We start from the raw sequence: 22,684 nt of genomic DNA, 5'->3' as shown, positions 1-22,684 counted from the left end.
AAAGGCAAAAAACTGGAAGAGAACTTAGAATGGGTAAAGCAACCAAAGTACACTCATACAATAAAATGGCATTACAGCCACAAAAACGAATGGATGACAGCTGGAACCATCATCAAGGGGGAATCTCAGCGGCACGAGACAACCACATAAGACTGTGCTTAAGGCTACGGAGGGGGTTGAGTAGGCACGAAAGTCTGTCACGTGCTCCACCTGCCAAGTGGTACATACTGGATGTCTGTCCCTGAAGAAAGGGCTGCATTTTCGATTTTTTTTAACTGCACAAAGGCTCCCTATGGGTTAGTTCCGGCTCCACAGAACCATAGTGTTGAACAGAAAGACAAACAACAGAAATATATGTGTCCTGCATTATGCCACTTATATAAAGTAGAAAACCAGGTAAAACTAGATGATTCATATATGTGTGATAAAACTGTAATATAGAAAAACAAAACAGTGACTAATGCAAAAGTCAGAGTAGTGACCATGTCCCAGGAAGGAGGTGCATGCAGTTGGGAAGGGCTCATGGTGGGCTGGAGACCTCTGAGGTACTAAGAATGTTCTGTTTATTTGGCTGAGTAGTGGGTACTCAAAAATTGCTATTGTCATTCTTTATCTTCTACATGTATGTTTTAAAAACCTTCCTTACATCGTACACACAATTGATTTTTACATAAGAGGGGCCCCTCCAAGAGTGCTGGCTGGGGGGAGGGGCCCCATTTGGAGAATGTAGGTTGCTGGGTGCCACGGTCTGAGGGTCTGCGTGGGTCACAGGAGGACAGATCTTGATTGCTCTGAGTGTGGTGACAGGGAAGGACTCCAGCGGAATCCTTCAAAAATGCCTCATGAAGAAGCAAACTGAAACAAAAACTTGTAGACAGATGTTATCAGTAGTATTATTTTCAATAGCCAAAAAGTGGCTGTCCAAAACCAATGAAGGATAAATACAGTATACTTATACAAGGGAATATTTAGTCAGCAATAAAGGAAATGAAGTTCTCATACATGGCACAGCATGGATGAACCTAGAGAACACGTTAAGTGAAAGAAGCCAGCTGCAAAAGACCACATGTTATGGGATTCCGTTTCTAGAAAGTGTCTAGGAAAGGCATATCTACAGACTGAAGGTAGACTAGTGGTTTCCAGGAGTCAGAGGGCACGTGTTTGTGGGGGTGAGGGAGGACTGGTAATGGATACCGGGTTTCTTTTGGGGGCGACGAAAATGTTCTACACTTGGCTGGTGATGGATGCGCAGCTCTGAGAGTATATACTGCGAGCCAGGGAACTGTAAGCTTTAAATGGGTGAATTACATGGTACGTGAACGAGATCTCCATAAAACTGTTAACAAAATGAAATGGCTAAAATAAAAAAATGAGAACACAATTATTACCAAGAACACAGAGCAACTGGAAAATCTGTACTTTGCTAGTGAGAATGCACAATGATACCGCCACTTTGGACAACAGTTGCTTAGAATGTTGACTATGGTCAACCCAGCAATCCTACACATAGGTATGTACCCAAGCGGAATGAGAACGTATCTTAACACAAAAATCTGCACATTAATGTTTACTTGCCAAAAACTGCAAACCACTCAAATTTCCCTCTCCGAGAGAATGGATAAACAAAGTGTGGTACATCCGTACAAATGAATACTAGGCAGTAATACTAGGTGCGAAAAACTGACACAGTGTTGGTGAATTTCAAATGCACTGTGTTAAGTGAACGTGGTCAGAATCAAAAGGCCGAGGTGACAGGATTCCATACACATGATGAGACAGATGAAACGCCAGGGGCAGAAAACAACGCAGAGGTTTCCGGGAATCGGGGTGGGAGAGGCGCTAGGTGCAAAGGGGTGTGGGGAGTTTATGGGTGTGATGAACCGTCTGAAATCTCACTTATGGTGGTATTAGGTGACTGAATGGGTTTGTCAAAGCTGACAGAACACTATACATAATACACTATAATGAGTAATTTTATTGTATCTTAATTTTACCATAATAAAAAAAATCCCCATTCCCTCCAAAACAACTGTCCCATGGGCAACAAAAAATCTCATGGACCACAGGCCCAGATGCCAGACGGTAATTTAACAGCTACCTAAAATTGTGCCTTTGTCCCCTACCCACCAGGCAGACCCTGCATAAGGAAATACAGTAGCCAGGAATTAGAGATGAGCTGAAAGCTGAAAAGGGGCCCCGACTCCGCCCCACCGCCAGGGCCGTTCCCTCCACCGTGGGGCTACAGTCTGAAACAGAGAGAGGAACTCTGTGCTCTGTAAGAATGTAAAGACTGGCTTATTACATGGAGCTGGACATTTAGTGGCTGAAATGAGACTGTTCCTGTGACGGAGAGCCTGGAAAAGCTACGGGACTGACCCGAATTCAAATTGGGACGTGAAAAGAATTAGCCCACAGAGGGGATTTGAATGAACAGTGAGAAAAAACTAAAGTGACTTTTATGATTACCTCCCTGTAGACCCCAGTTCGTTTAATACAGTGGTTACACATGCAATCAATATGCTGATTACAAATGAGTCTTGCCCTGTTCCTACATGTGCTAAACAGGGGTCTCCTTGGACTGCAAACATGGGAGATGGTCTTATTACAGCCTAACAGAATGTCAGAACATGGGCCTTATTTCCAGAACCAAAAGCTGGGACACTGGATGAGCATAAGCAGCAGGACGGTGCAATCCTGTCATCTTAGAGGCATTCAGATGCCACAGACACCAGGTGATACGGAGTCCCACCAGAAGGACAATTTGTCAGAGGACAGTGCCTGGTGCAGAGGAAGAAACACTGTGAGTGACAGAATGAATGAAACTCCGAGGCGCAAAAGGGAAAATGAGAAAGAGATGGCTTTTTTCCCCCCAGGTTTACACTGCAAAAAAATTTTAAAAGTGTAATCATTATGATTTTGTAGCTAAGGGGCTCGGGAACCTGTGCCAGTGGGTTAAGTCCCAGCCTAGGAAGGGTACTGAGTAGTGCCATGGAGGAGTGAAGGGGCCATGGCGATCCGAGTGACTGTAATTGGAAATCTCTCTTTCTGCATGAAACACAAACTGGAAGAAGATTTTGTTTAAATTCTCCATGGAGAATATTTTTATTTATTTATATTCTTCTTGCATACTCTCAAACGCACAGTGTGAATTTCCTTTCCTCAAAAACAGTGGTGAGCCTGGTCAATGTATCTGAGATCTTCAGGAGGACTTCGGAAATGCTGCCTTAGGTTTGAGCTGAGCGAGTCACAGAGATTGGTCATGAACTACTACAAAATTACAGGAGATCTAGTTATTATCCAACCGTTACTAGAAAAGCATCGGGAACACCAGACATACAGCCAGACAGAGGGTGACAGGAGAGCAGATGCTGTTTAGTAATGCGATTTCTATATATATAGCTCTATGTACAGTATCAGGATTCTCTTATAGACAGTAAACTTATGCTTAAGTCATTTTAAGGGCACTCTAATATAAATACAATTCTCACTAATTTTAATCTTTTCTCTTTGGCTCACAAATGCACAAAAATACCATAAACAGTTTTCAGAACTTACTGCATTAATATATAAATAAGGTACATTACAAATGGGAAGAAAATACAAGACACCTCTTTAACATGGTAAATCTCTGAATATAAATAAGCAAATATTTCATTTACCTACAATTAAACAGTCATTTAAATCATTACATGTGTTTCCCCTTTGCCCCCAAGGTCAGACAACAGAGATATGCACAATCTACACAAATCGATCTCTGAAAATACAGCAACAGTACACCTGAAACAATGAAGCTGCTACTATGTTTCCCTAACAGGACACTAATGGGGAGGGTGTGACTCTTGTCATCCAATGGTGCTTCTTCTCATCTGTCATCACTTTCAGTGGGAAAAACAATGATAACGAGGTCAGCTCCTGCTAACAGAATTTCCCTCAGTCCCTACAACACGAGGGCTTGAGAAACATCTTTCCTAGGGTTGCATGGGGAGCCAGTTAGCAGCATGTCTGGTCGCTCGGTAACTGCTGAAGGTCAAGTCAATGGTCTTGGAGTGGGAACATGCTCTGATCTATTTATTATTAAGCCACACTCACTATACATACATATGTATATAGAGAGAGGTATATATAACTGTACATATATACTGTGTTCCTAATGTGCAACTTTTTAAAAAGAACATTATATCCTGCTAACTAAAACGAGTTTAAGTAAGGGATTAACAGTACTCTACAAGATATTATGTTCGCCCGCAGTGAAATGGCCTATTGTTTCGGCAACTTACGGAGGCTGCTCTAGGTGCCGGCGGGGGAGGGGACCCGGGAGGGGACCCCACAGACGCTGCTCTGCGGGTGGCTACAGGTCCTGGCCCAGCCTTTCTATCTCTTCGATGAGGAAGTCGATGTCAGACTGCGTGGCGGCCGGGTTTGAGATGACCATCCGGAAGAAGTTGGCCTTGTCCCCCTGAGGCTGGTAGCCCACCATGGTCGTGCCGGACTCCATCATCAGGGCTTTGATTTTGGGAGCCACCTTGTGATGGGAACACAGAACAAAGCTCGAGACTGATGTCAACACCGCTCTTTCTTTTTTTAACAACGCAGCTCATTTCTTGGTTGGAAAAGACAGCAGTTTGCATTTTACCCTTTTTACACTGATGTAAAAACAAGAAATATTTTGTATCTAGGTTTCTTCAGTGGCTAAGGTCTAGTGACTATTCGGGTCTACTCGGTCGTATGTTCTCTCAGAAAATACTATGTGACTGAATTTTGACAGTCAGTCATAGAACAATGATAATAAAATAAAAATAAAAACCAAAAACTCTTCTGGGCGACAGCATGGATCAAGGCTCTTATGGAGTCTGGGGCCCAGGAGTTTGCCTGGCGTGCAGACTGGCGTGGAGACCGTGCCCCGTGTACATTTGGTGAGTGGTTGGATGAATGAATGAAATGCCACATAAATGAAATATACCAACAAGTAGCAATAATATGTAAACTAGACATGGAAATCAACAATCAGTCAGAATGGGTCGGCATCAGGGTACACTTGAACTTGGTGAAAATATATTGTAAGAGAAACAGGCTGAGATGGAAGTTCCCAGGAACACGCGTACGATTCCGCCGGCCTGCACGGGCCCGTTCTTCAATAAAGAACGCCGACCTCAGACAGGGACGTGCCCTTCGGAGGGCCCTGTTGCGTCCGGATCCAAGAAGAATATAACAAGGTGGTTCCCCGCCACCCCCAGGTCCTGAATTTTTATCTCTCCCTCATTAGAAAAACACAGGAGCGTAAGGACATTCCGACCAGTCACAGCAAGGCCAAGGGTTAGATGAGACAGAGGAGAGACTCCATACCCTGTGCAGCTTTTCCCGTCGCTCAGGGCTGTCCGGCACACCTCTGAGGCTTTGTGGAATATACCAGAAACAGACGTTCGTGTGTTCGGGCTGCAGAGATTTTCATAAGCAAATGTACGAGCAAAAGAGAAAATTAGGAGAACCTGACAGAAGGCTTCTCCCACACCCCTTGAGACCCCTGGTGGAATGCTCTCTGACCAAACAGAACAACAAAAAAAGGAAAAACATTGAAATGTTAAAACGTAATTGTATTCCAATACTTTTTTTTTTAAAAAAGGGTACTATCCATCTTGCCATTCCGTAGTGCCTCATACCTATAAGATGCTTGAAACACATTTTATTGACAACTAAGTATTCTGTTGAGTTCATTATACTGGCGTACTGACTCTTCTCTTGATGACTCAGGGTTATCGTAATGAACATTAGTTCTTACCCATATGACAGGACTAACTGTGATGCCTGGAACTACTTAGTGCCCCTCCCTTAAAGACTGCTACATTTTTTAGTTCTTCCAGATTCTCGCTACGGTTTTTCGGTTTCCTTCCTACTTGCCGGGTTTGTCCTTGTTGTGCCTGCCTCTCACAGGCTGGAGACATTCAATCTTTAACCCAGAGGATGTTTAAAATGGTGTAGCTGACCAGAGCAAGGTCTCGAGGGTGAAGTGCATGAGCCCTGTGTCATCAATTTGAACTGCCCTGGGCTCTTCCTTTCTCCTTTGGTGATTCTCCTGGGTGTTCCTACTAGTCTAGACTGTCTAATAAGTGGACCGCTGAGCTGAATGTAGCTGTTGTTACATTATACTGGGTGACGAGTGAATTTTTTTATTCAACAGTGGCCCCCATTCAGTGATGGAAACTTTTTTTTTAGCCAACTGCAAGCCCCATCAGGGCAGGGACAGTATCTGTTCTGGTCACTACCACATAACCCAGCTCCTGGGCCAGGGCCAAGCACCCAGCGGGCACTCGGTCTACACCGGAGTGACAACTACCGCACTGCATGGTGTCAGAGAACGTGGGGCAGAGCCACCGCACTTGCTCTCCTCCTAACGAACCTATGCAAACTAGAACTTCATTTCTGAACCAGTCCTGGGGGACAAGTATATGCCCATTCTATAAGCTTCTTAGAGCTGAGAAATAATTTATCCAAAGGATTCAACACAATGACAGAGTTGAATGAATCATGCAGAAGGATGAAAATTCAGAAAGAGTGTTTGGCAATGTAAGAAAATACGGCTTCCAGAGCTGCTTTCAAAGGATTTTCTGGAAATGCTGCTGTACGTCTAATCCACGATGACAACTTACCTCACCATTGAAAACCATCTCAAACTCCTCTCTGTTTTTAATCTTGGCATAGAGGTATTCAGCCAGGTCCAAGCATTTGTTGATCTGATTTTCAAATCCCACTGTTCCCTGTTTGAAAAAAAAGAAAAGTCAAGTTCGTTGGTGAGAGGTTGTATTTCCCCCTGATGGGCATCTGCGAAGGCTGTGCTGTCCTCGTCTTCTGGAAGTGGACATGAGTATATTCTTGGAGACGATTAGAAAGAAGGGCAGTCATTCTCCACAGGCCTTCAGTTCCCTGCTAGTTCCCTGCAGCCCAGACCTGAAGTGCATTTTCTGCTTTGCTGTATGATAGTGCTGCTCAGTTCACAAGCTGTAACTGGTCCATGGTAAGATGAGTCCAGAAATTGACATTAAGCAATAAGAAACTTGTATAGCGATTTGACAGAATAATTTTAATGTGTACTGAATCTCATTTTAAAAATTGGTGCTTGTACCTCATATGGTTTTTTATTTTATTTTTCAAGCAATTCATCTTTATGGTACTGATCTGGATAGGTTTAAAAAACCCCGCTGGCTCCTCACCACAGAGAGCTGGAGAACCACTACTTAGAACCCACCTCCCGAAGCAATCAGTCCTGGTCAAACCTGTCCCCCACAGTCCCAGGCAGGCTGCCTTCCCCACAGACAGCAGCATCCCTTCGTGGGGCCAGGCAGGCAGGCAGGCAGATGGGAAAGTCACTGGTTTCAGTACATGCCCCGAGACTGCAATAGCTTTGGCTATTGACAAACTGGTTGAGCATGAGTTTCAGAAGCCAGCATGACTGATTAATAACAGCAGTGCGGAGGTGGCTGAGCAGGTCAGGGTTAACCAGAGCAGATGCACAAGGCTGGCTTGTGGATGGCTAACGGGCCTGGGTGAAGTCCAACCCTGGTAAAGCAGCAGCCACTGCCGGGTCTACACACCAGCCAGGCCACTTTGCACCCAGGAGGTAAGGCTACACCAGGGCCCCACCCCAGCAAGCACTGCACGAGGAGCCAAACTTCCAGCAGATGGTTCAAGGGGTTATTTATAGGCAAAATGAGGATGCAAATTACTGAGACAGTGTGGTTATTATATTTCTAAATGAAAGGGCTCTTTCTCTTGTTGCTTATGGTTTTTATGTGCTTAAAATATCTATAATTACTTTGTGGTAGACATCAAATTCAGACTATTTCTATATTAAGACAAAATGGCTAAATGAGAAAAAGAATTAATGATCTGTCAAATTCTTCCTACGGAAAAAAATTTGACTAGATATTTCACTGGAAAGCCTTGCTGTTTTGGTGTTAGGTAGACCCAATCTTAATCATGAAAATTATTAAAATTAATTTTCAGTAGGTAAATAAAAATAATGGACATGGTATACAGCTGTGAAATAAAACTTGCCCTTACTTGATTGCATAAGAGTACTTTTGAAACAAATAGTCAAGTGGTAATCCTCTCCCTCACCCATATTTTGGGGAAAATTCTAATAGTTTGCTTTTTTTAAAAGATTTCATTTATTTATATTTAGAGAAAGGGGAAGGGAGGGAGAAAGATAGGGACAGAAACATCAATGTGTGGTTGCATGTCGTGAGCCCCCTACTGGGGACCTTCCCTGCAACCCAGGCAATTGGGTTCGGTTGCCCTGACTGGGAATCAGACCTGAGACCCTTTGGTTCCACAGGATGGCACTCAATCCACTGAGCCACATCAGCCAGGGCCTGCTGTTTTGTTTTTTTTCTAGACACAGAAATGTAACCTGGAGGGTTGATGAATGCAGAACCAGCATTCAGTCTAACAGTAGGATTTCTTACAATAAAGTATATATTTCCCAGGATGGTGTATAAAGTACAAATAAAGGGAAAACCATTATTTGAACAGGATTTAAAACTGTCTTATGTATCCCATGATTTGAGGCCTCATAAAGGAATTCAGGGTTCTGTACACAATAATGCAGTAGTTTCATCTTTATCTCTTCCTTTACATCTACACTAAATAATTGCAGCATACCTAAGAATTGTTGTGGAAGTCCCTATTTTGGCATCATTTCTAGTTGTTAGAAGAGAAAGTTATAAGGAAACTTCATGGTAATTCAAACTGAAGAGACTGAATAGAGGATGGGAGAATTTTTTTTTTTAAATATTTTATTTATCTTTAGAGGGGAAAGGAAGGAGAGAGGGAGAGAACTGGCCTGCAACCCAGGCATGTGCCCTGACTGGGAATCGAACCGTGGTTGCTTGGTTCCCAGGCCTGCGCTCAATCCACTGAGCTACACCAGCCAGGGCTGAGGATGGGAGAATTTGACTTGAAAAATAAAGTGATTTCATTGCAAAGAAAATACAGTTAACTCAATTACCTAGATATTGATTGAACACATACTGAGTTATCTGTGATATACCTTCCCTCTCTTTTGCCAACCAGCCTGTGCAAATTACATTTCTGCTCTATTTCCTGAATTCCCTTTCTCATACCTTTGCTTTCCACATCAGCCAGAACTTGAAAATGTCCACGTGGCGGCCACACTGAATCGCCTTGTCCCCAGTGTCGTAGGAGACATCATACTGCTTGTCGGGCTGGAAGAGGTAGCCTGCACACATCTGGTTGCATCCTTGGAGTATCCCCTATTGTGGAAATCAAGACAGGTGTGCATCTGTATTCACAAGTCAGAGACATGGATGGCTTTGAAACGGCTGGCTGGACTTGGGGTCACATGCAATCTTCCTTCTAATGTCTTAGGAGGTCGCATGCTTGTTCTGATGTTCTCTGAAACCACACTTGGAAATACCTTTGCCCTTTTCCCTCTGTCAGTCTAATTAGAATGCAATCTTTTGTCTCAGGGGCCAAGAACAAGGCCTCCACTGTCCCTCTCAGGGCATCTGGAAGTAGGCGTGGGTGTTCTGGGTTGTTTCAAAGGCTGGGAAGTGCGGCGGCCCTCACTGGGCAGGGGACAAGATGGTCTCATGTTGCAAAGACTTTCCTTCCCCAAAAGCACGCCCTAAGAAGTCTCCCCATCTCTTTCAGGATTGCCTATGAAGTTCACAGGCACTGTAGTTGGGAGCAGGGTAAAGAGCTTGTGCATGTTCTGGCTCCTCCAGGGGGAGACGGATTTCCCGGAATGCCTCCCTGGAGCACCTGATGCCTGAGGGCAGCATCCTGTTATTAGATACTTATGGAAGGGAAACACTACTAATTCATTTGTAGGAGCTTTGGGGTCAGCAGCTCTTGCTCATCTGAGCTGACATTTGTAACATGGAAAGGTCAACTCTTTTTCAGCTCTTGGGACCATGAATTCATTCTAAGAAGTTCAAGTATGTTCCAGTGACCACTCTTTTTTTCTGAGGCGAGAGCTGGTACTCCAACTGCTTTCCCTTCTGCTTGTAGAGCATGAGGAGTGTGAAATGAAATACTGCCCTTACAGTCTCTGTCACGGACAGGGCCCTGAGCACTGAGGGAGAACGAAGGGCAGTGGCAAGCGAGAGCCCAGGGGAGGCACAGGGTTAGCTGCAGACTAACGGGTAGGGCAGGGGAGAGCGGCAACCACGGTCCAACAGGGGCGGTCCACCTCCTGAGTCTGCCACCCAGCACTGTAAAAAGACCCCATGCTTTGCTCTCTTGTGCCTTCTAAAGGATACGCAGGCCAGCAGCTCATCTCTGGAGGGAGTACAGACCTTCTCCTTGACGAGAATGGCAGAGCACTGCAACAGCACGCCCATCATCTTGTGAGGGTTCCAGGTCACTGAGTTGGCCCTGAGAGAAACACATGCGCTCTGAGAAAGGAGCAGGAATCAGCAAGAGGCAGCTGCCCTCTTAAAGAAACCACCACCCAGCACAACCCAAGTCAGTCCAGGTTTTCAACGCCCAGTCCCCTAAACTGACTAACCAAGTGGTAAACAACTGTTTTGCAGGCAGTCTCAGGGTACTAAGTTGCAGACTGCCTCTTCTGAATAACTGCTACTAATACCAGCTACTGTTTACGAAGAACTTATGTATCCTCTTACTCTGAGAGGTTTACAGGCATTATGCCAGTATGGGGTCAAGGTTAACAACTCAGGAGTTTGGAGCCCAACTGTCCGAATCTGAATCCTGGCTCTGACATTTGCTGGTTTGGGCAAGTTCCATAACTCCTTTGTGCCTCAGTTTTCCCACCTGTAAAATGGGGAGTATTTGTCATAGAATTGAATAAAGGAGAAGATGAGTTAATAAATACATATTGCTGATAACTGCACCTGGGATACTTAATTCTCACAACGACCCTCTGATGTAGGAACTAGTCTCTATTTTAGATGGAGAAACTGAGGCACAAAAGGACTAAATGCATCCCCCAAAGTCACCCAGTGAGGAGGTGCAGGAGCCCAGGTTCACGTCCAGGGAGTGGAACGCAGAGCCAGTGCTCCTTGCCCCAGCACTACCTGCCTCCTTCTAGGCTGGGCTCTGGCTGCTTCTGCCTTCCTGTTCTTAGTTATGCAATGGGCTGGCCATGCTGACCTGACTATTTATGAGGTAGTATGAAGAGTGACGCTTAAAAGCAAGAATCATTTAAACAATTCTAGACTTTGACTACTTAGCAGCTTTGTTTAAATGCTAAATGAACATGACATTGCCAGTTTAGGCTGCAAAGATAGCTTAACAAGCATGGTCTCCTAGCAACTGCATCACTCTGTCAGACACAATTAAATGGGTAAGGAGCACACCAGTGAGGACATTATGGAAACTATTAAGTAGAATGCATGACAATTAAAACTTGAGTAACTTGCTTCAGTGGTTTAGAGTCCTTCCCAATGGCCTGGTCCACAGCTGGGCCCAGGCTGCAACACCTGCGAAGGGTGTTTTCCCAAGACACAGCAACTAGCTCTGAATTATATGGACTCTGTACTCCCTATAGTTAAATCCTTGCTGTGAATTTTTAACCTCTTCATCTTGCTTAGGTCATTTAGAGGGAAAATGATTTACTGTAAATGTGACAGTAAGGTATGCACTGTGTTTCAAAGACAAGAGTGAGCCCTGACTGGTGTGGCTCAGTTGGTTGAGTGTCCTTCCTCAAAGGAAAAGGTCGCTGGTGCAATTCCCAGTCAGCGTACATGCCTGGGTTGTGGGTTCGGTCCCTGGTCAGGGTGCGTGCAAAAGGGAACCAGTCTGTTTCTCTCTCAACATTGATGTTTCTAACCCTCACTTTCTCCCTCCCTTCCCCTCTCTCTAAAAATAAATAAAATCTTTTTTTTTAAAGGTAAGAGAGAAAGGACTGAAGTCCTGTGCCCCTGAGTGTATAATAAAGAAAACCTTTGTAAAAGAGACCTATGAAAAGCTCTAAGAAAAGTTGACCAAATGCTTAGCCATTAAAATGCATTAGTGTGTCAAGCCATATTTTAAAGGTAGTAGATTTAATCAATTTTCTCATAGCTATAACCACTGAGTTATTAAAAATTATATTTAGATCGCTTATATTAAGTGGTTTTGCGATGTCCTAAGGGTCTGAAGTAAATGATCCTTTGCTGCTACCGGTGGAAAGTAATAAGATACGGTATGGATTCAGTTCCCTTCAGAAGACATATGTGTTTTAACATATGCAAACTGTCTCCCTACACTCAGAGGGAAAGTGAAAATTGCCTAAGAACTCTAAAGTACAGCTGAACTGGCTCATCTGTATTTAATATATTATCCTCCAAGTTATGGAGCCAAATAACTATGCTGCAAAGAGTCAGTCCCACTCACCTTGACACTGGCCTTTCGAAACTGTGCCAGAAGGGAAGAGCCACCGCAGAGGCAACAGCGCCTCAAGCCGGAGCTCTTTCTGGGGGAGAAGCCCGGGTGTGCCTGCTCCCAGTGTCCTCTCCAGCCCTGTCTGCTCCCACCTGTCACTGTGCTCCAACCACACTGGCCTCTCTGACGGTCCTCCACCATCTTGCCAAGAACGGTCCTGCCTCCTGGCCTTTGCATTTGTCCTTCCTGCCACCTAGACACGCTTCCCTGTATCCTTGCTTCCTGTCTTCCATTATTCCAGTGCTGCTGAATGTCACCTCCTCAGAAAGGCCTCTGACCACCCCGTCTCAAACCACGTGCCTTGGCACTCACTGCTATTTAACCTCTTTTAGTTTTCTTTACTATGAGAGAGGTGGACTATCTCTTTGTTTATGTACATCCAGCCCACTGGAATGTAAGCTTCGGGAGGGTAAATCTCCTAGTCAGTCTAATACTGCCTTATTTTTCCTGCATGTACCACCAGGCACACATTTTGTAGGAAAGTGCCATAGATGACTGGACGGAAGGTGGGTAACCAAGTGCCCACATCATGCCTGCCTGGCTTGTGACAGGTGCTCAGTAAATATTTGCTCAATCAGTGGGATCAACACATGAGAGTCAGGTCAAAATCATATTTGGCTTAGCACACCCACTGAACTTGGATGGTGAACAAGAAAATTAAGTTGGATGAGCTGAGTGTCCTCCCCTTCTCCCAGCAGTAAGTTTAATGAGAAAGGAGAGTGAAACAAATCAGTGCCCCTTCCTGTAACCCTGGCAAACTCTCGTCCAGCCTCCAAACCTGCCAATTGCTTGCTTTCTCTTCTCTCCTCCCTGGGCACCTAGCAATCACGTCGTTGCTGTGCTTATCACATGGGGTGGTAACTGTTTGTTTACTTGTCTCTCTCTCTCTCTCTCTCTAAATTGTGAACTCACTGGGGGGAGGAGTCATGTGACTGAGAAAGCAGTGCCTAACGTACCATAAACGCACAACAAATGCCTACTGAGCAAGAGTGAGCTTAGTCAGACTGAAATGAGATGGTGGGAACACCAGCGGACTCGAGGACGGCTTGTCTGATGGCCTGGGTGGAAGGAGGCCTGGACTCTGGCCCTTACCTCTCTATGCCGCTGAGTTTATGGCGGTGCTTCCTGGACATGAGCAGCCCACCGCCCCAGGCAGCCTGTGAGGACACAGAAAGCAGGGAGGGGGGACAGTGGCATTTAAGAATCCAACCCAGTCGCTCCACACCTCCACTAAAACATGAGAAAGCAAATGGTCACAAAACATAAGCTTCTCTGACAAAAGGAATCCACACTGATTGTTCACCAGTGGCGGTTGTAATTCGTCATTTGTTGCTTCTTCATAAGTTCCTCCAGGTTAGCGTCAGAGTAGCTGTGAGCAATACAGGTGCATCGCGTGTGAGCCTGTGGTGCCAGCACCCAAAGCCCACAAGTCCTCTGGAAAGGGAGAGGACACTCGATGACCCCGAGGGGTGGCTCTGGGAGTGGCGCGAAGGACCGGGGCCTGCTATCTGGTTCTCTGGAGGGCGGAATCCTAAGGGCTTCTGCAAACCCAGAAAGCAGCAGCCCTGCCAGGCTTGGATGTGCACCACAGCACCCGCTACACCCCGACATTTTTGTGGGGACGCTGATGCATACATTTCCAGAATAGCTTGGGACATCACATGACACAAGAACAGCCTTTGTTAGTCATTTGTTCAGCAGTACCACAGGGGACCCAACTGTCCAGTTGTGAGAAGTTATATCCATAAGAGAATGGAGCGAGAAAAAGGAGAAAAATATACTCAGTCACGTATGTGAAAATGTATCTTTTCTGTTCTTGGGACAATCTGGGACTAAATCTCTTAGGTGGTAACTCCTTCCATATACTGTCTTATTTTTCCTACAGGAACCAGATATGCTTTTTTTTTAGAAAAGTGTCATAGATGGCTGGCTGAAGACAGCTAGCTTGGCATCCAGATTCATGACTATTTTCTACATATTGTATCTTATATTTTTTTCCCTCTGAAATCAGTTATATTTCTCTCTGTGGCTATTTCTCCAGAGAAAAGCCACCTGGGAAGGTGACAGAGACCATGTTCTGAAATGAATCACAGAGGAGCAGAACTAACGTGGTATGGACAGAGAGGCAGCTGGGGTGGCGGAAGAGGCCTGAGGTGAACCACAGAGCGGAGCGGCTTCCACCCCCAACTGGACTGGGCAACTCTGGGAGTTAGAGCACTTACATCGACATGCAGCCAAAGGTTGTATTTCTCACATATATCTGCAATCTCCTGTATCGGATCGAAGGCCCCGTAAACAGTCGTGCCAGCAGTCGCATTGACATAAAGAGGAACATATCCCTGTAAGGCAAGAGAGACAGGCTGATTAGCCCTTTTTAACCTTTCTCCTTTCCACAGGAAGCGGCTGAATTGCGGTGGCATTTATTTGGAGATCAGCTGAGCTGATGTGGTAACAGATACTACATCTGGGAGTATTCTTGGTCAGTACATTCACTCATTCATTCATTTATTCAACAGATCATTTCTGAGCAGTGTGTTATGTGCCGACCCCTGTTGTAGGAGTAGGGAATACAGTAGTGAGCAAAAGAGATGACGATTTCTGTCCTCATGGAGTTTACATTCTACTGTGCAGTGACAGATAACCAACAAAATTAAGTAAGCAAAATACACAGTATGTTTGCTATTGACAAATTCTATGGTAAACAGTAAAGCAGGAAAGAGTAATAGTTAGTTTCAGGTGCTAGGCAGGTAGCTCTGACTTTCATCTGGGCTTTGTAGTTTTAGAAGCTGTGTTATGTTAAGTGTACTGATGTAATAATAATACATACTGACGCATTGTTTGGTTATTTAAAACTGGATATACATCGTTTCACTAAGAGTGGACACGGTAAAATTTTGATGTGAACAAGAAATAGATGAGCAAGTGGAGTGAGGCAGGCTGGGGGAAATCTGTGAGTCCTGGGTTCTACTGGAGCTTGGCTCCACCTCTGCTTTCTGCTCAGTCCTAGTGACATCTCCACCAGTCTCACCTGCTGAGACCCCAGCAAACAACTACAGTTAGAGAAAGAGGTGAAGGATGTAACCAAAACAAGTTGGTAAATGGCCTGACAACTACCTGGCAGTTTCTTGTGGATACATCTGTTCTATGAGATTTTTTGTTTAGTAGGCTTTGCTGAGGCTGATTCACCAAGCATCACTGGCCATCTGCCAGGGCACAGAAGCACTTTGTTAAACAGAATCCTAAGCTAGAATGATATTTGTTAAAAGAAGATTACACCTAACATGTAGCGAATGAAAACCTGAAGAGGCTGTGTCTTCATGGTGCTTGGGTAGTAGATTTACTGAAGTACATCACACTAATCCTTTGGCACAATCAAGATAGGACCAGTGGTTTAATGACTGAATTTTTCATTTTTGAAAAAAAAAAGTGATATGGTATAGACAGAGCTTTAAAGCCAAATTATCTCACAAGTTGGAAATAAATAAACACTTGAGAACAGAGTTTTAGAAACACAACAAAATAATTTCTTATATTATCAAAGACTTTTATTGTCTACAGCAGAAAGAAGGTATTTTTTAAAATTTGTATTCACCAGAGTTTAGATGTACCATAGAGTATATACCTTTTGCTTGGCTTCAATAATTTTTGCCTCTAAATCAGCAGGAATTATCTTCCCCCTGTAATTATTATAAAAGGAGAGAAATAAATATGAAAAATCAATGAAACTGCACATGAAAAAAATTTCAGCCACAGCAAAAAGTAATTTAATCAGATATTTTCAACAGACCATTAGCAGCTCAGCACACTGTACTGAGTCAGTCCTTAAGCACAATAAAACAAATTTAACAGATGAACACATTTAATACATCAAGAACCGAATATGCACTCTCCCCTGCCTACCTTTCATTGCACTTTATCAAAATCACATTGTCGGTTCCAAAGCCAAGGGCAGCCCCAGCCTTTTTTATGGAATAGTGACTCTGTAACAAACAGAGGCCTGAAGTTAGACATTAAAGAGTCCCTTGGAAAACACCACAGTCCATGAGCAAGAGCACCCAACTCACATGTTCTGAGGTGAAGAGGACCAGTTTGGGCACGGCCGCCATGCCCTTTGTCTTAACTTCCGGGAAGTGCTTGTAGCGAGCAGCCATGATGCTGTACATGTTGGATATGGCTCCCCCTATTGGCAAGCAGACACATTGGGAGGTGTTGGAGCTCCTTCATTATTGTTTCTAACAGCAAAGGCTAAGCTGGTGTCTCAAGAGACAAGGGAGGTCAGAGAGGAGAAGGATAATATCTTGATAGGTTTTGATGGCTTCCTATTGCCAGGGCTTCCCTCTGGCCCCTTTGCACTGGGAACACAGCAGTCACACTCATCGCCAAAGCTATTGAGTCAGTTTGGCTGGAGGTGAGTCACAAACCCTAGGGCCCACCCCAGCCAAAGCCTAGACATGAGAGATAGCAGTGGCTGCAAAAAGATGGGTGAGTTACAACTTCCCTGCTTCTGATTTATTTTTAAGAAATTATTTACTGATTTTTAGAGAGAGGAAAAGAGAGAAAGAGAAACATCAATTTGCTGTTCCACTTTTTAATGCATTCACTAGTTGATTCTTGTATGTACCCTGACTGGGGATCAAACCCACAACCTTGGCGTATCAAGGGAATGCTCTAACCAACTGAGCTAGCCAACCTGAGCCCTGCTGCCACATTCTGCTCAATCTATTTACTGAGTAAAGATGAATTTGTTTCCTGAGGCAGAGAGACAGAGAAAGAGAGAATAATGGGGCCCAAAGGAAACAAAGAGTCATTCCCTGGATACTCTCCTCAAAGGACTTAGGAGAACTGAGGTAACTAGGTATGTCAGGCCAACACAAACTCACTTTCGCATTGATTACCTGACACTCAAACGGGCAAATTGGTGGAAGGCTTGAATCACCTGGACAATTTCTTCTCTTCCCCTTGTACACAACCGCACTGTCTCTGATACCACTCCAAATTCCTTCCTAACACCCAGAATATCTGTCCTCTACATCAAACTAGAGATTCAAAGTAGATAAACTATTTTGGAAGAAACTGATTAGTCCACTGATAAGCTTGATTTACTGATCCTCAGCTTAATCAACTGCTGTTGACAAACTGGAGCTGTTTAGCATAATTGAGGCACAGCCTTTGTCAGTTTACACAGGTTAGGCACAGCCTTTTCAGGTTAGCGCCCACAGAATGCAGTGTTCTTGCTAGCCTCCACCCTGACAAAAATAGGAAGATGGAGTATAGAAAACAAGTATTTTTAAAGGTTATTATTCTTTTGCAAACTCATTCTGTGTTTAATATTCTCAAAAGGGCCCTGAGGATCCATATTGCAAACTTGGAGGAGTATCGAGGAAAGAGAATAGCAACTTACCAGGAGAAAATATCCCATCGCCATCTTTATTTGACCATCCAACTATCTCTCTCATCTTCTTAAGCGTTATTTGCTCCATGAGGACAAACACTGGAGCAATTTCATAAGTAAACCTGGAAAGGTGGTAAAAATGAATGAAAGTAAAGAATTCAACCACTTATCTGGGGAACACAGATGACTGGTGTAGTGTTTGTACTTGGGATCTTAAAAAAAAAAAAGAGGTTCAAAACCACTAAAACAATTCATTTGTGCAAATGCATGAGGTTGCCAGTCATAAAACATCAGAAACCAGCCTGGGTTTCCAAAAGAGGTGGTGGAGGTGCGTGCTCTCCGATTCTTCACCAGCAAAATAGATTCTCATCTGAATGGAATGTCTTAGGTGTGGTCCACCAAGAGAAATAGGAGGAAAGAAAATGACTTTTCTGGGTCCTTTTCACCTCTAAGATTGTAGGATGATGCAAATGTTAATTGAAAATATGTATTCTAAGTTTTATATAAAATTGGTTTGCAACATTTAAAAAAACATGACTGCTAATTTCACACTTGTAGAATCTATAAAACCCAGGGCCAAACTCCATCTTTTAAAAACAATGTAAACATCTGGAAGCTAACTGTGAAGATAATTGGAAATATTGACCCAGGTTTCAAAGATCTCCATACAATTATCTACGCAGTTTTTCTGCTGTTAATCCCCAGGGATGGCATGTTTCTATAGTTCTTTGAAGTCGATATCTGTCGAGAATAATTATGAGGGATGATTTCCTAATTACCAATTATAAAAAACAAGAAGATGGTCAATTGGCATCAACAGCTAACTGTGGGCATCAGATATCCTGGTAGGTTACCTTTGTCTTCTAACAAACTGATTTAAAAGTAGCAAGCCATGCCATTCTCAAAGCAATTCAAAACAGAGCGCAGTCTGGTAGACTAGTCATCGAGACAAGATCGTGGTGCCAAGCATAGGGCTTGAGAGAAATCAAAGAAAATCGAGCCAGAAAACAAAAAGATATTCACTGGCTCTGAGGCTCTTTGTCTTTCCTCCTTTGTTTGACCTTCTCAAGCACTGGAGTCTGTGGGTTCGGCTCAGACCATGCTCACTGCAGACAGATGCCTAGATTGACTCAGCGGACTGATAGGGGGAGACTTCATCATTGGATAAGGTGTTTGAGCTGAATGTCAATGCTGAGGACTAATGGGAATTCTCACTGGCTTAATGATTTAGCAAAGCTCTTTGCAAGGATGAGATAACAATTGTTGTATATGAGACACAGGTGAAAGTACTAAGTTTTAATCATGGAGAAAAAAGCAATCAAATTAATCACATGGCTGTAAAAGAGCACCAAAAGATCCTGGAGGACCCTCAGGATATAGATGTTGGTAGAAGAATTTTGTCTCCCACCTACAGCTCCCCAAAAAGAATATGTTCATTTTCCTTAGTAGGACCCTTGAAATGTAGGAGGAAGAGCCTTGGAAATCAGGTGTTCCGTTACCATCACCTCTGGAGGTCACAGTCGTGTTTTGGTTCTACTCTGAGCCCCATCACCACAGCAACCAACACCCCCTCATGTCTGAGGGTCTGATAAAGGAAGAAGAAGGGAAGGGTCCCTGCTTTAGCCTGCGCTGGACCAAGAGTCAAACTCATGATGTGTTTGATATTCTTAAACAAATGTGTTGATAGTGCCAAAGATTTTTTGGAAATACTGGAATGGCAAAAAATGTTTGCATGGTTAATACGTACTAGTGGCAGGGTGTGTGCTGCAATCTCACAATAGGCAAGGAATGTGAAATTATACACAGCACTATCGGAACCTTACCACAGACCAGATGGAAGCTGACTGGACTCAAATCAGTGTTAGATAGCCAGGCAGGGACCACACGGGGAAGGGAGAAGGGATGGGGCTGGGGGTTGGGGGGTGGTCTACTTCACGGTTTGAACTAATCTAGGCCCCAGGTTTAGTCTTAGAGTTAGTCTTCCTACTCTAAGGACTAGGAGAAAGAGTCTAGAGTTTGATCATGAAGCCATCTGATCTTATCTTTTTCGGGTTTCTTATTTCTGCCAGGTACCCAGTTCATAAACCTTTCTTTCAATTCTGCTCAACAGATGCTTACTGAATGACTATTCTCTGTCAGGTGGCTTGTTAGGTAGTGAAGAGACAAAGATGTTATAAGACACCATTCTCAACTGGGAGGAAGAAACTTACAAGGATGAATCCAGCATCTGGTTTTTGACTAAGCTGCATCTCTTTTGACAGCTCCTGCCTGGCTCTGAAGGACCAGTTATTTCACAGCTAAGACCAGCGTATCTTAGTCCTGACCTCAGTCCTGATATCTTCTCTTAGAAGCACATAGGCTGTGGTCGGATGACCACAGAGACCTGTGGGTGGCTGCCTTTCCTCAGTGCGAGGGTGCGCGCCGCACCGTGCGTGCCCTGGGCACTTAAGACCAGTGCCTGTTCAGAACCACTCTGTAGAATGGATGTTATCACCCCCCATTTTCCTGAAGAAGAAACTGAGGCTCAGAGAGAGTCAGTGATTTGTTCGAAGATCTCCCAGTTAGTATGTTTCAGAGTCAGAGTTCCAAGCCCTCGGTGTCGCAGCTGCGTTTCTGTGACAAGCGAGAACTGCCTGTTGCGGGCGCCTCTCTGACAGCCTGCCCCGTAGCACAAAATGACTGATAACTCCCATAGAAAATTTCTCCCAGGTAATTTCTATGAAAATAAAGCACTAGGGAGTTGAAATCATAACCTCATAACAAAGGGCTGTGATGGATCTCGCTGGAAAGATTATGTACTGTGCTCAGTTACTTGCGGGGAGGCTGTGGTTTACATTGGGGCACTACTGCCCGACCCGCGCAGACCTGGGCCTGCTGGCCCTGTGTGGGGAGACAAGAGCTGCACCCGCCACGGAAACTACACATTTGTGAGGTTTTCTTTGGATCCTCCCTGGGTCCTTGCTTGGAAAAACGTATCTCAAAGATGTATGCACAGGCAGGTATAAATGCACGAATATTAACGTTGTTTTTACCCCAAGAGTCAGACATCTAACACTTTGCCATTTGAATTAGGATAGCGGACATTTCTTTTTAAAATACTATGCTGAGCCCTGGCCAGTGTGGCTTAGTTGGCTGGAGTGTTGTCCTATTAACTGAAAGGTCGTGGATTCGATTCCCAGTCAGGGCACATACCTAGGCTGTGGGTTCAGTCCCTGGTTGGGGTATGTACGAGAGGTAATTGATTAATATTTCTCTCTTGCATCAGTGATTCTCTCCCTCCCTTCCCCCCTCTCTAGAATCAATAAGTATGTCCTCAGGTGAGGGTAAAAAAATAAATACTATACTGAGGAATATTTTCCTATTATCCATACCACCCACAATTAATTATAGTGCAGGTAAAACAAAAATGAGCACATCACTAAACCCTACTCTGCCACAACAAGAGCCTTTTGCCATTCTTTCTCGGACTTATGTTGAACTCTGTCCCCCGCTGGAGAAGAAACTGTCACAGGGAGCACATTTCTGTATCCGCTCCTGACAGAGCTGCCACACTTCATGGCCTTCCAGGGGGACCGGATTAGGACAATTTCTAGATAATACTTATTACTTCTTCAGACAATGCCTGTCTCCAGAACTGACAGAAACTATTTCACTATTTTAAATAACCTTCTCTATCGATCTGTTGGAATAGGATCATATTTTATAAATGTCCATTGTCCAGTCCAGCTGCAATTACTAGGTGCCATTTAGTTGGACTGGCCTTGACCTCAGATGGCTGGGACATTTTTAGTGTTTCCTGGCTGAGCTGAGGTAAGGAAATATAAGGGACTTTGATTTTTATGAACACACACCACAAAAAGGAGAGTTAGTGAGAACTCTCTGGTTGAAGAAAAGCCTTTTAGGAGACGATCTGGTCATAAATGGTTCAAAGGGGGAGTTCCTCTTATTTACCTTGAGATTGGAATGTGTGTGTGTGTGTATAAATATACATATATATATATCCCACTCTCAAGGTAAATAATACATAACCCATGTGTGTGTGTGTCTGTATGTATGGAAATTGCAGCTGGAAGGCCTACAGAATATACACTTAAAGGTGCTGGGTAAATGCAGGGCCTATATTAATAAGAGTATTTGGGCCTTAATAGATGTGTATCTTTTACTCTATTTTTCTCATTCATTTACCAAATAATTAAGTTTTTTAAAAAGCTGTACTTTCTAATTAAAATTGTTCCTTAGTGTGAGATGCTCCAATTAAGCATTAGTGTCTTTTCAAGTTACAATTAGTATATTAGGATGTCTGTACTTGCTGATATGCTTTTATCTCACAAATTATACTACAGCAAAAACTGCAAAGGCGAGTGGTTGGTTTGAGGAGACCAGACAAGTAACTGTGTCTTTGACCCAAATCCCTCCCTGCCCTTTGCAGCCTACATGGTCTAACACGGACGCTCCGTGAACTTAACCGTGACTGGCAAGCAGGAAGCATGAAAAACATTTTCAATTTCAATCAACGGAATCTTTTATGCCTTTTAGCATGAAAGGCTTCACTTGTCACATCTGCTTTTAAAAATATGTCATTGTTATCTTAAATTAGCACACATAACAAGAACCCTTAATTAATATAAACTTTCTACAAGTAGTTAAGGATTCTGAGTCACAGCATTAAACAGTGTTTTTTTGGAACACATACGACTCAATAAGTAATTTCAGATTCTGTGGTTGGGAGTAGTTTGCTTAAGAAAAATAGAGTATTTTGAACTTTAGTAACTTCCATTCTATCTTGATGTCAAATGGAATAGCTTATTTTAAATAATACCACCCTTTCACCTAAATTTATTTTTCAACTCTATTTTACCACAAACTGAAAAGGTAGATGATTATTTTCTA

General features: G+C 43.7%; 1 protein-coding gene across 1 annotated transcript in view; it reads right to left on the bottom strand.

Annotated features, from left to right (window-relative positions):
- Window positions 1-3,124: 3,124 nt before the first annotated feature.
- Window positions 3,125-22,684, bottom strand: part of GAD1 (glutamate decarboxylase 1) — a 42,862-nt gene continuing 23,302 nt past the window's right edge. The window contains exons 7-17 of the mRNA XM_037139537.2: window positions 17,804-17,916; window positions 16,467-16,582; window positions 16,303-16,382; window positions 16,025-16,079; window positions 14,625-14,741; window positions 13,495-13,559; window positions 10,314-10,392; window positions 9,117-9,266; window positions 6,645-6,752; window positions 5,344-5,433; window positions 3,125-4,522 (exon numbers count right to left, since the gene is read on the bottom strand). Of these exons, the coding sequence (XP_036995432.2) occupies window positions 4,349-4,522; window positions 5,344-5,433; window positions 6,645-6,752; window positions 9,117-9,266; window positions 10,314-10,392; window positions 13,495-13,559; window positions 14,625-14,741; window positions 16,025-16,079; window positions 16,303-16,382; window positions 16,467-16,582; window positions 17,804-17,916 (1,147 nt within the window). The 3' untranslated portion in view covers window positions 3,125-4,348. The remainder of the gene's footprint in view (window positions 4,523-5,343; window positions 5,434-6,644; window positions 6,753-9,116; window positions 9,267-10,313; window positions 10,393-13,494; window positions 13,560-14,624; window positions 14,742-16,024; window positions 16,080-16,302; window positions 16,383-16,466; window positions 16,583-17,803; window positions 17,917-22,684) is intronic.

Source organism: Artibeus jamaicensis, unplaced genomic scaffold, assembly GCF_021234435.1.
Source record: "Artibeus jamaicensis isolate MK-2021 breed Jamaican fruit bat unplaced genomic scaffold, CSHL_Jam_final contig_391, whole genome shotgun sequence".
Taxonomy (NCBI): Eukaryota; Metazoa; Chordata; class Mammalia; order Chiroptera; family Phyllostomidae; genus Artibeus; species Artibeus jamaicensis.
The sequence above is the reverse complement of the archived record's forward strand: the minus strand, read 5'-3'. Positions and strand labels throughout refer to the sequence as shown.